The sequence below is a fragment of the Astyanax mexicanus genome, chromosome 3 (genome assembly GCF_023375975.1).
Source record: "Astyanax mexicanus isolate ESR-SI-001 chromosome 3, AstMex3_surface, whole genome shotgun sequence".
NCBI lineage: Eukaryota > Metazoa > Chordata > Actinopteri > Characiformes > Acestrorhamphidae > Astyanax > Astyanax mexicanus.
The window spans coordinates 11,949,080-11,963,361 of NC_064410.1; the positions used below are offsets into that span (position 1 = coordinate 11,949,080).

The window sequence follows — 14,282 nt, forward strand, 5'->3', positions numbered from 1 at the left end:
TGTACCTGATCAGCTAATCACTTTAATTTTCAAACTGTTTATTCATTTAGGATTACAGGACTGTGAGCTATAATTAACGAAAATGAATTTAACTAACTAGTTATCTAGAAGCTGGATGTAGATGATCGCCAGAATTTCGTACAGTACTTTAAGTTGGTAGTTTAAAGCAGTTTCTTAACCCTGATCACTGCCCTAAACTAGTGTTTTCCACCTGATCCAGCTGATCAGCTAATAAACAGTAATTTACTGAGTTTACCTGTTAAAATCCTTTAGCCCCCTATAGAGCCTAAATTAATCATGTATATCCACCAGAGGAAGCTCTAGAATATGCAGAACAGTTTTAATATGCAGTAGAATATGTAAGAACGGGGTTTAGAAACACTGCTGTAACGTGACTTCTGTTCATTTGTAGTTCACAGTAAGACCACATATCCTGACGTTTATAAAAATCTCTATGAAACGTAAAGTTACATTATTTTACATAAAAATACAAGATCTTAAGGAGAGCTCTCAGTAGAAAAAAAATAAGAGCGCAGGAGAAAATGTAAATATACAACAGAATTGACATGCCAATACATATATTATTTTAAATATTAGGTGATAACTGATAATTTTTGTCATATGTATATAATTCAGACATTGCATGCATAATTTTTCTAACAACAGTAACTGTAATGTGGAGTAACATGTTTAGGTTGTAAAATCACCTTATAATAATAATTTACTTTTAATTAAAAGTAATTTCCATAAATGTTGTTCTTGGAAACTATAGGGTGGGCTTGGGTTCATATTGGCAAATGTGTCCCCCCCAATATCAAGCCCGCTCCTACGCCCTTGCTTACACCCCACCAACAGTCTATTTTCACGCCCTGCTCATGTGTCGTTAAAATAGCGTTAGAGTTTAGGAATATATTAACGCTGATAGGCGTGGTGGTCTGGAAGTGACGTGTGTTCAGGTAAATATCTGGCGTGTTTCTATCTTGGCTGTGGGAAACACTGGTGCGCTACTGACTTATTAAAACCCTGACAACAGTCAACAGTCAGCCGCGCAATTACCCAAGCAGGATCACAATGAGCACTGCGCACCCTAAACAAAATGCCACATACTTCTTTACCACAGCACAAAACACCTCAACCAGAGCCTTCAGGTGTCAGCTATAAAATAAAATATACTTAAAAATGTTCACAGTAACTATAAATTATTATTAGTTTTGTTTTTTTCTGACATTTATAAGGATTTATATTTATATTTAGTACATGGAATTAATTATTGTAGCTTAATATAGTAGATGTAGGCATTCTGCTGTTGTGAAATATACAGCTCTATAAAGCTATATCAATCAATCAACCTTTATTTTAAACTCGGAAGTACATTGAGGGTGACCCTCATTTTCAATGTAGCCGAGCAAATACAATAGTGATTGAAAAAGCAAAATTAAAAGCAAATATTTAATATTTATGAAACAGAAGAATAAAACTGAAACTAAAAAATAAAACTATTTAGTAATAAGAATAAAAAAAAATTAAAAATATATAATAACAGTATTACTGATAAAACATAAAAAAATATTAAAATAAAATAATTATAAGAAAGTAAATACAAAAACAAAAATAATAAAATAAATAAAAATAAATAAATATATAAATAAATAAATTATATAAAATAAATAAAAGGAATATAAATATATATATATAAAAAAATAAGAGAACTAAAACATGAAGTAAAATAAATAATTAAGATTGAGTAAAACAGGTACAGGCTGTCTGAAGGTGGTTAGATATTAAAAGTTTAAAATGATTGAGTGACACCAGTGAGCTGAGTTTTAGTGTTTCCTGTAGTGAGTTCCAGCTCGCCGGTGCACTGTAGCTAAAAGCTGATTTTCCCAGTTCAGTAAAAACTCTCGGTACCTGGCAGCTGATCCAACCACTGGAGCGAGTCTGATAATTACTGTTATTAAAATTAATCAATGAAGTGATGTATTCTGGCATATGACCGGAGAGTGTTTTATAAATTAAAATTAACCAGTGCATTTCCCTTCGTGCAGCTAATGGAGGCCAACCAACTTTTCTGTACAGATCACAGTGATGAGTTCTATAAGGGTCGCCAGTGATGAACCTTAGAGCAGAGTGATATACTGGATCCAATAATTTGAGGGAACTGGCGGAGGCATATTTATAAATTTATCACCATAGTCTAGAACAGATAAAAGGGTTGCCTCAACAATTGTTTTCCTAGCGTGCATGGGGAAACAAGCTTTATTTCTATATACATAACCCAGCTTCTGTCTACATTTACTGACTAGTTTATTAATGTGAGGTTTAAAAGTGAATTTCTCATCCAGCCATATGCTGAGATATTTATATTCTGTAACTCTTTCAATGGTGGATCCTGCCAGGGTAGTAAAATTTACACAATTAACATCACTATTAAGAGATCTGGAAAACAGCATTAACTTAGTTTTCTTAGCATTTAAAACTAGTTTGTGATTATTTAGCGCAATCTGTAGAGCATTAAAAGAGTTCTGTAGTTTTATTACTGCAGCATGTATAGAATCAGCTGAGCAATATAAGATTGTGTCATCTGCATAAAGGTGTATTTTGCAATCTAAGGAAGAAACAGAGGCAGCAATATCATTAATGTATATATTAAATAAAACTGGACCCAGAATGGAACCTTGGGGGACGCCCTTAGAAATAGCTAGGAAATCTGATTTATAATTATTGAATGCTGTGCATTGTTGTCTGTCTGTGAGGTAGTTTTGGGACCATTCAAGAGCTTTTGAATCAAAGCCAATCTTTTTTAAATTTCTTAAAAGAAGAGTGTGATCAACTGTATCAAAAGCTTTCGTTAAATCAATAAAAACAGCTGCACAGTGTTTCTTCCTGTCTAAGTCTGAATACAGATCATTTAAAACCAGTGTTACAGCCGAGATAGTGCTGTGTCCTTCTCTAAAACCAGACTGATAATTGGATAAAATAGAATTTTCATTAAGAAATGATTTCAGTTGGCTGTTCACTAGAGATTCCAAACTTTTTGCTAGACATGATAATTTTGAAATTGGCCTATAATTGTTCAACTCTGTTGCCTCACCACCTTTATGCAGAGGAATCACATGAGCTGTTTTCCAGACCCTGGGAATTCTGCAAGATAAAACTGAGAGTTTACAAATATATAAAATATAGTCTAAAATAACTGGAGCTGCAAGACGCAGGAAAAAGGGGTCCAGTCCATCTTCTCCAGTAGCTTTTCGTGGATTAATTTTCAGCAGGACATTAGCAACTATGTATGGAGAGAAGGGCTGGAGTGAGAAGAGACCATGGCTTTTAAAAACAATAGGGTTGAGATCAGTTTGATTTAATAATGGATTTGTATTAGTGTTATCAAATATGTGACCAGCTGCAGCAAAGTGAGAGTTTAAAACCTGACATTGTTCCTTCTGATCTGAGATCAGCTGATCATCCACTAAAGCCCTGGTAGGAAAGGGATTGGAGTTCTTTTTAAGGGAATTTACATTTGTGTTACATTGTGATTTGGCTTTTCTAACAGCAGAAGTACATTTATTTCTCAATTGTCTAAAGATTAGCCAATGGTCTTTCTCCCCTGTGCGTCTTTCAATTGACCAAGCTCTATTTCTGGACTTAAACAATGAGGAAACATCGCCAGTAATCCAGGGACTTGACCTGTCTTTAGTTCTTGACTTTTTTGTGGGGGGCATGTTTGTTTACCACTGTTAAAAAAGAATTCTTTAAATGGTTTAATGCTAGGTCAACATCTGTGATTTCAAGTGTAAGGTGTATGTCACTCATTGCCAAGTCAGAAAGAAAAGCTTGATCATTAAATTTTTTTTAATTTCTTCTAACCACCATCCGAGAGCCCGTTTTATTCTTACAACTGGTTCTAATGCATCCGATTGGGCAGTGATCACTGATGCCAAGTTCGAAAACTCCTGAGGCAGTAATTTTGTCCATTTTATTAGAAAGAATTAAATCTATCAATGTTGATTTGGTTGGATCTTTCAAGTTTGGGTGTGTTGGTTCATTTATTATCTGTGTAAGGGTAAGATTGCCACATATTTCCTTAAAATAATCGGATGCATCAGAAAGCCAGTTGAAATTAAAATCCCCTAGGACCAGCATTTCAGAGTTACTAAAATTTGATAAAAGGTCACCTATTTCATCAATTGCAGAGGATGGGGCAGAGGGAGGCCTGTAGAACCCAATTAAAACAAAAGAGTTATTTTTCCCAAGTGTAATTTTAAGTGCTAGGAACTCGAAAAATTTTTCTTTTGATATCGCTGATAAAAGAGTGGTTTGGATGTTTGAGCGAGTATAAATAGCAACTCCACCTCCCCGAGAATCTCTGTCTTTTCTATGTAAAATAAAATTATTCAGTGCCACCTCTTCATCTTTTACACTATGTCTAAGCCAAGTCTCTGTTAAAATTAATATATCAGGTCAGACTTCGTAATCAAGACCATATGCACCACACTGTTAAGATACAAATGGGCCAAAGTCACAGCGCATCTGGCTCTTAAAGGGAATGATTACTGGCACACCCATGATTAATTGAGAGAATTAGTACATGCCTTTTGCACGCTTCGAGCTGCACAAGGCATATTTTTTTCACGCCTATATGATACCAAGGACACAGGAAACGCCCCTAAATCAAGCTGTGCAAAGCGCAAATGACCAGTGCACAATAGATCACTTAAATAGGGCCCTATGTCTTACATCTTTAACTTAATCTTGTATTAATACACTCCAAGTCATAAAGTAATATTAAAAGTGTTATGACCTATGCTATCTGATACTTTGTAATTCATGTTTATGTATATTTTGATCACTTTGTGGAGATCAGATTTCATGTGATCTGTGTAAAAAGCTAATTATTTTTAATCTTCTGGGAAAATCAAGTATTACAAATTCACAGGCAATTAACTGTCACTGTGTGCTTTTACTATATTGTTAAAGAAATATTTTCTGCATTCAGGGAGAAGACGAGATGCTCTCAGGATTGTACTCCTGGGGAAGACTGGAGCTGGGAAGAGTGCAACAGGAAACACCATCCTAGATAAAGATGCATTTAGAGATGATGCATCAGTGACCACTGAGTGTCAGAAAGAAACAGCTGAGGTCAATGGAAGACAGATTACTGTGATTGACACTCCAGGGCTGTTTGATACTGGAGTTGGAAATGTGGAGATCCAGAAGGAAATCACTAAATGCATCTTCATGGCGGCTCCAGGTCCACATGTGTTTCTGCTGATACTGAAAGTCGGACAGAGATTCTCAGAGGAGGAAAAAGGAACTGTAGAAATAATCGAGGACATGTTTGGAGAAGAGTCAGTGACCTACACCATGCTGCTGTTCACTGGAGGAGATCTTCCTAAAGACACGATATTTCAGTACTTTGGAGAAGCAGGATCTGATATTAGAAATCTGATTGAACAGTGTGGGAACAGATTCCACATCTTCAACAACAAACAGATCAGAAACCGAATGCAGGTCGCTGCTCTACTGGAGAAGATCGACTCCATGCTGGCAGTGAATGGAGGGAGCTGCTACACTAATGAGATGTTCCAGCAGGTGGAGAAAGAAAAGCAGGAGCGAGAGAAAGAAGAACTGAGAGTCAGATATGAAGCAGAGATACAAAACAGAAAAAATGATGAAAAAAAATTTGCAGAGCGGGAGAAATTAATATTCTCCCAGCTGGAGAGACAGAGAGCAGAGTTTGAGAAACAGATGAAGGAACATGAAGAACTGAAACATCTACAAAAGAAGCTGAAGATCCAAATCCAAGAGGAAGTTAAAACTAAAGAAAAGCTGGTGGAGGAACTGGAGAGTGTGAGGAAGAGCTCTGAGGAGAAATCTAAAGAAAATGAGCTTCAGTTGATGAAGACGATGGAGGAACTGGAGAGTGTGAGGAAGAGTGCTGAGGAGAAATCTAAAAAGAATGATCTTCAGATGATAAAGATGACTGAGGAACTGGAGAGAGTGAGGAAGAGCTCTGAGGACAAATCTAAAGAGAACGATCTTCAGCTGATGAAGATGATGGAGGAACAAGAGATAATGCGGAAGAGTGCCGAAGAGAAATCCAAGGAGAAGGATCTTCAGATGATGAAGATGATGGAGGAACTGAAGAGTGTGAGGAAGAGTGCTGAAGAGAAATCTAAGGAGAAGGATCTTCAGATGATGAAGACGATGGAGGAACTGAAGAGTGTGAGGAAGAGTGCTGAAGAGAAATCTAAGGAGAAGGATCTTCAGATGATGAAGATGATGGAGGAACTGAAGAGTGTGAGGAAGAGTGCTGAAGAGAAATCTAAAGAGAAGGATCTTCAGATGATGAAGACGATGGAGGAACTGAAGAGTGTGAGGAAGAGTGCTGAAGAGAAATCTAAAGAGAAGGATCTTCAGCTGATGAAGATGATGGAGGAAATGGAGAGGGTATGGAAGAATGCTGAGGAGAAATCTAAAGAGAAGGATCTTCAGATGATGAAGATGACGGAGGAACTGGAGAGAATGAAGAGCGCTGAGGATAAATCTAAAGAGAATGAGCTTCAGTTGATGAAAAAAATGAAGGAGTTGGAAAGTATGAGGAAGAGCGCTGAGGAGAAATCTAAAGAAAAGGATCTTCAGCTGATGAAGATGATGGAGGAACTGGAGAGTGTGAGGAAGAGTGCTAAAGAGAATGAGGTTCAGTTAATGAAGAAGGTCGAGAAGCTGGAGAGAACATTAGGTGAATCTCGGGCAGAAATAAAAGAGTTAAAAGCAGGTAATTATAACTTTTATTCTTCAATTATATCGCAGTAGGTTGTAATTAACCCTCTAATGCGCAACACTGGTCAAAAATGGTCGCATTTATTTTCTACAGAACTTCATGTATGACTGAGGGTTTCTATGATATATCTTAGCATAAAATTAATTCAGTCATTCAGAATTTAAGGTATTCCTCATTTAACTTGTTTTTGATCAGCCTACATCCTTATTTCATTTTTACCTTACCTACTTTTTAAATAAAAGCCCTTTTTGTATCAATACCCCTCTAATGCACATGTGGGTCAAAAATAACCAGCATTCATTTTCTATGTAAATTAATGTATGGCTGAGGATTTCTTTAAAACAAATTTTCTTTTTTTTTTCCTTTCTTACTTTATGAAGAAGTTTTTGTATTTTTACATCAGTTACACAGACAGGTCAGACACCACTCCCGTTTACTATTTCACAGCTCAGCACAGCTCAGCTTCAGTATCACAACTCAGTGTTGCTTTCAATTGTTTTAACATAACTTTAGAATATATCTGATGACAGTTAACGCTTATTCAGTATTTCCAGCGTGTGTACTATTTTGTCTCACACACTTATAATAACTTAAAATAACTTTGAGTTACAAGTACTCTACTTAGCTAAGTACATTGGTGTTTATTTAGGAAAGTGGATAGCTTAAAAATCCATAATGTGATACAGGGTATTTTTCCACTTTAAAGAGTTTTATTTTTTATTTATTTATTATTATTATTATTATTATTATTATTATTATTATTATTATTATTATTATTATTATTATTATTATTATTATTATTATTTACACAATCTGTGTATAAAAGTCGGAATTTTGGTAATTTACTGTTATTTACAAATAGTAAATGTGAGTTGTGTCTGACATGTCTGTGTAATGTAGAAATACAAAAGCTTTTTCATAAATTAATAAAGGAGAATAAAAAGGAAGAAACCCTCAGCCATACATAAATTAACATAGAAAATGAATGCAGGTCAGTTTTTACCCATGTTGTACATTAGAGGGTTAGTGATACAAAAATGATTTTATTCAAAAATTAAGAAAGAAAAAAATAAAATAAGGATGTGCTATGATTAAAAACAAGTTAATTGAGGAATACCTTAAATACTGAATAACTGAATTCATTTTTTTGTAAGATATATCATAGAAACACTCAAGCATACATGAATTTACATAGAAAATTAATGCAGGACTTTTTTGATCCATGTGTGCTTTAGAGGGGTAGTGATACAAAAAGGGCTTTTATTAAAAAATTAAGAAAGGAAAAAATAAAATAAGGATGTACTATGATTAAAAACATGTTAATTGAGGAATACCTCGAATACTGAACGATTAAATTAATTTATTGCAAAAATATAGACAATTAAAACTCAACCGGGTCACTTTGTCCCATCTTGCTCATCAAAGAGTTAAAACTGTATCACAGATTCAGGACTCTTTCCGGCTGCAGATGCATGTATTAGTATAGCACTAAACTGGAATTCTGTTGTTACACTGCACAGAGTATTATGGAATTGAGGAAATTTTACATTAATAGAGTTTAGCTATTAATACTAGTCCAAACTGTAGTTCAACACTTATTAATACAAAACTATACAACCCAAAACATTAAGATAACAGTCTCCGGAGCAGTTTATGAATCACTAAAGAGGGAAAGAGGTCAAGATGATAGTCAGTAGGGCTGTCACAAGAATAAACTGGCACAATATTTCTCCTCAGGTGTTAAATGACTTATGCACAGGTAACCAAAACAAATGTTTGATCATTTGGGGCGACAAACAGCAGCACTGGTCTTCTAGAGTGAGCTGCTGTGCACATGCACACATACACACTTATTTACAGTGAGGAAAATACGTGTTTGAACACGCGGCGACTTTGCAAGTTCTCCCACTTATAAAAAAAAATGTCCACTGTGAGAGACATAATCTAAAAAAAACTGTCTAGGCCACTCCAGAACCTTGATATGCTTTTTAGGGAGTCACTCCTTGGTTATCTTGGCTCTGTGCTTTGGGTCATTGTCATGTTGGAAGACCCAGCCACGACCCATCTTCAATGCTCTAACTGATGGAAGGAGGTTGTTCCCCAAAATCTCGCAATACATGGCCCTGGTCATCCTCTCCTTAATACAGTACAGTCATCCTGTCCCATGTGCAGAAAAATATCCCCAAAAGCATTCTTCCACCCCCATGCTTCCCAGTAAGGATGGTGTTTTTGGGATGGTTTTCATCATTCTTTGTCCTGCAAAAACGGCGAGTGGAATTAAGACCAAAAAGTTCTATTTGGAGTGGACGTGAACTTTTTAGAGGCGGACTAACAGGTCTTTGAGGGCCATAATTTTTGCTGATTGGCAGGTATTTGAATACTTATTTGCAGCTGTAACACATAAATAACATATTAACCTCTTATGCTCCAGGCCTATTTTTACCATTTTCCGCCTGAAATTACATACTCACATTTGAAGGCTTATCACTACAATATTAAAAAACTTAGAGTCAATTCTATGAATTAATATTACTTAGAAGCCTTTACACAATTCATTTAAGGCATTTTAATTATTCAATTGAATATGTAATGGCCAAAATATGGTAAAAAACAGGAAAATTTTTAGGCGCTTTTCAAATTTTCTATTTTATTTTTTTATTTTCAGACACATAAAATGAACTATTTATATGGAACAAGGGTTTTGACAGCTCTATATTTTACTATAATGTGTTTACAATCATCATATAAAATTTTAAACTGCTACCTATTACTGTTTAGGAATTATAGTGATTTGAACCAGTAATGGTCTTTTCTTTCTCCAAAGGACTGGAAACTATAGAATAATAAAAAATACCACTTTTATAACTCATTTTGCAGTAAACTCTGGGTTTTTGTGTGGTCTACTCATATACAAACAGAAATCTGCACTGTCTCTTTAAGAGCGGTTGTTCTGCAGAGTGGAAAGTCTCAGGGTCTGTGGCCAAGCATCTTCCTTTCTTTGCCTTTCAGCTGGCCGAGCTCGCCACCTGATTGGCTGAGAGACCTCATTTGCATACCGTCATGTCCAGTAGGCTCCGCCCTGTCTGGCTGTGGGCCAAATTCGGCGTAGCGTCGAATAAAATGCTTTTAATTAGGAGTTAAAGTTTAGATTCTGGTAAAAGCAGCTGCAGTATTTACATACTGTTCTGGGGTGGGTTTCCCGAAAGCTTCGTAACGCTAAGAACTTTGTTAACTCGTACTTAAGATTGATCGTTAATTAAAGAGTGTTTCCCAAACCTGTGCATAACTACTACGTACATAAGTACTACGTAAACTCGCTCGCAGATTAACGAGTGCCCTCACCCAGTCGTTATTTTTTGAGAGCTTCTTTAGGGGATCTCGACTTGCAGTTCAGCACCTTAAACACCAGGGACCGCCAATTTTGAGGGAGAAAAATGATAATTTCCGTGGTTGAAGCAATTATATTATATTACTATTAATTATAATAAATTATATTATTATTATTATTATTATTATTATTATTATTGTTACTATTATATTATACTATATCATATTATATTATATTATATTATAATATTCCCCGTGTCTGCGGGTGCTCCGGTTTCCTCCCACAGTCCAAAGACCTAATTGGATGTCGGTTAAAAATTAAAAACTGCCCCTTAGGTGTGAGTGTGTGAGTGGATGTGTCTGTGTCTGTCTGCCCTGCGATGGATTGGCGGCCTTTCCAGGGTGTATAGATGGCTGGTATAGACTCCAGCCCCCCCGCGACCCTTAACGGATAAAGCGGTTGACGATGAGTGAGTGAGTAAGTGAGTGAATGAGTTATATTATATTATATTGCCATATAATGCCAATTTGTCTGTGGCTTGTAGTCTAACTGGGCAAACCCACGAATACATTATTAAAATCTAGATTCCTGCAGATGATGCTCACGATCTAAGCAAAGCTGCAAAGTCACCAAGTCCGTGGATTCTGTAATCAGGCTGTTACTGTGGAATACACGCAACTATACACAATTCCCACCAGCCCGGGAATTACAGCACAACACTATATATTTCCATGCTATTGGGAAAATCCCTGGTACTGTAGGTCCGGTGCAGGGGACGCCTGCGGTGTCTTTAATCACACCTACACGTATTGTAAAGGGTATCGGTGAAAGTGCAGGTAATATTTAATATTATTCCTTAATCAGGTGCTTCTAACCAACATTGTGGCCGTTCATCTGGGCAAACTCTGGGGTGTGTCAGCTCGCAAATATATAAATACCAGTCAAAAGTTGGACACGTCTCATTCAATGTTTTTATTTATTTATTTTTTTACATTGTAGATTAATATTAAAACAATGAAAACTATTAATTGACGCATATGGAATTATCTAGTAAACAAAAAGGTGCATGGCCTTCACAATCCCCTGACCTAAACCCAACTGAGATGGTGATTTGGATGAGCATACTCATGTTGGTTTAATATATATAACATATGAATATGTATTATTATATTATTTTTATATTTTTTATATATTATATTTTTATATTATTATTAATAATTATAATAATAAATTGATATTATTCGCCAAATTACTATTAATAATATTAGTATAATATATATATATATATATATATATATATATATACATATATATATATATATATATATATATATATATATTAGAGGTGTGCCAAAAAATCGATTCACATAAGAATCTTGATTCTCATTTACTACGATTCAGAATCGATTTAAAATGTCCCAAAATCGATTCTGAGGGGCGGGTTTTAGACTTTGGATTTTGGGCTGGGTATTTTTGTTGGACCTGGCAACCCTGGGGATAGCGCTTGTCCTTTCAAACGGAGATCTTCCAGACACACACAGAGCGTAGTAGGTGTTTGAGAATCACCGGTAAGATGGCAGAACAAGCACTATATTACCTTAGATTAACGTGTAGTTTCAATGTTTTATGGCAGAATGCTTCATAACAAGCATAAAAAAGATCGCTAGTAGTTAGTTTCAGTAACTGTTAGCTAGCTAACTAGCTAACTTTCCAGTTCCACCTTAAATAACGCTACAGGTGGCAGCGGGCTGCAGCATTTAAGGCGGAACGGAAAAATACAATAAGCTAATCAGAGCTAATTTCAGCTCCTCATCACAGAGGAATTAAGGAATGGACCATATGAATTAATTTCTCCACCTCCTGCCCCCTTTCTGAAGAAATACAACGACCTTAAATTAACTAGTGTGGAAAATCTTACGAAGAAACCTTGTTTACCTTGAAATGTATTGACAAACACCTAATAATCATGATTACTAATCATCGTGTGAAACCTTGTATTTTATATGCACTAACCAATACTCACACTACATTTAATCATTTCATAACTATTTTATATGCATTAACCAATACTTACACCACATTTGATCATTTTATTATTCACATATTATTCACACATTTATACTAACACTATATTTGATCATTTTATCACTCACAGTATATTTTTTTTTACACATTTATATAGAAAACTAACCTCTAACCACACATATAGTAAAACATTGTTTCTAACCAGCATGTGACATTGAGTCTGACAGACAGGATACATAAACGTATGGCTGACAATCACGCGCCACTGACACCTCACTGAAACCCATTGTGTGATTGCATGTTTTTCTCACTAACAGCTACAAAATCAGCAGATATTTTTCATGACCTCGCTTAATACAGAGACTTTTGGACAAACAATACGGTCTTTCTCTCTCCGTGCACGTAAAGTCCTTCACCTGTCAAATTAAGGAGGGCATGCGCACAGGGAGTGCAACACTGTCTAATTACTGAACAATGCCGGACTGTCTGGCTGCGCACACTCAAGGCCAAAGACTAGCGAATCTTGAGCGCTAACACGTAACACCATGCATGCTGACATAAGATGATTTTTAGCAACGCCTCATCGGCAGATATCACGTCATTTTTCGTATATACATGGAGTCAGATCATTAGAGGTTCAGAGCATATGTGGAACGGTCAACGACCGCTCTTTTCTGTGTTCTCCTGGATCCAGCTTTTCTGTAATAAATACTTGTTTTGCTTTCAACTTCACTCCATCTGTCTGAGACTCCTCTATTCAGCGAACACGTAAGGGAGTTGTAGCCCGGACGAGAGGTGGGGGTAGCCCACCTCACATTTTCATTTCTACAACAGTTTGGTGACCCCGACTTCTGAAGACGAGTCTGACAGCAGGGCAGCACCGGACGCTGATCCACCCACGGCCGAACTTCTAATACAGGTGAGCAGAGCCGGTTTTATCAAATTCTGCATATTGGTTATTTCTAAATTTGAGTGGATCGGCGGCCTGGCTGCTGTACAGGAGGGAAGCAGACAGCAGAACAAGCTATTTAAATGGGAATAGAAGTTGGGCCTATTCCTGGTGTAATCCGGTTGAGGGTTCTCCCGAGGCCTGTAGCAGGCTCTTTTTGAATTTACGGATTGGATGCTGGCGTATCCCACCGGCTTCTGACGAGAAGTTCGGTTAAAGGCCAGGTGTAACGCTCACCTCGAGATTGATCCGCTCGTAAACAAGCCAGAGTAGACTGATATCTATTTTAATTCGGTTTAACAGAGCAGAAGTTCATTTAATCCGGTTGAGGGTTCTCCCGAGGCCTGTAGCAGGCTCTTTTTTATTTTTACGTTCATTTAATCCGGTTGAGGGTTCTCCCGAGGCCTGTAGCAGGCTCTTTTTTATTTTTACGTTCATTTAATCCGGTTGAGGGTTCTCCCGAGGCCTGTAGCAGGCTCTTTTTTATTTTTACGTTCATTTAATCCGGTTGAGGGTTCTCCCGAGGCCTGTAGCAGGCTCTTTTTTATTTTTACGTGTTCCTTTAATCCGGTTGAGGGTTCTCCCGAGGCCTGTAGCAGGCTTTTCGTATTTCTTTGATAAACCTTGAAGGTGCACCGGTGTGTATGTCAGTAAACTGAAAAAGTGTGTGCGTATGCATAGAGCGAGTGTGAGTCAGACTGAGCGCTAATGGAATGTGTGTGCGTATGTGCTAGACTTGTGTGTGAAACTGTGAGGCTGAAATGTGTGTGCGTATGTGTTAGACTTGTGTGTGGAACTGTGAGACTGAAAAAAGTGTGTGCGTATGAGTTTATGTGTACGTGACAGAGTGTGTGGGACAGGAGCCGTGAGCGTATGGGTGTGTGTGTGATTGGGTGAGTGTACGAAGTCGTGTGTGAGAAGAAAATAGGAACGGACGAGTCCCACTGCAGGGGAGGAGTCCAAGGTGAAGTAGGTGGAGTTGGTCCGGCCTATTGGCTTTAGACTGTTGGCTATTTGTGAATTAACACTTGTGAGATATAGAAAATAGAACATCAGTTCAGTAGGGAAATAGAGGACAGAGGTGAACAGGGGGAAAAGGCTTTTGTATGGGAAGATAGATATATATATAAATATAAGGATATACAAAACCTAACTATACAAGGTAAAGATCTATCTGTAAACGGAGCAGTGCAGTAGATATT

At 36.8% G+C, this 14,282-nt stretch overlaps 1 protein-coding gene across 1 annotated transcript in view; it reads left to right on the forward strand.

Moving 5' to 3' along the window:
- Positions 1–6,819, forward strand: part of LOC111197398 (trichohyalin-like) — a 291,642-nt gene extending 284,823 nt beyond the window's left edge. The window contains exon 3 of the mRNA XM_049475739.1: positions 4,991–6,819. Coding sequence (XP_049331696.1) covers positions 4,991–6,810 — 1,820 coding nt within the window. The 3' untranslated portion in view covers positions 6,811–6,819. The remainder of the gene's footprint in view (positions 1–4,990) is intronic.
- Positions 6,820–14,282: the final 7,463 nt, after the last annotated feature.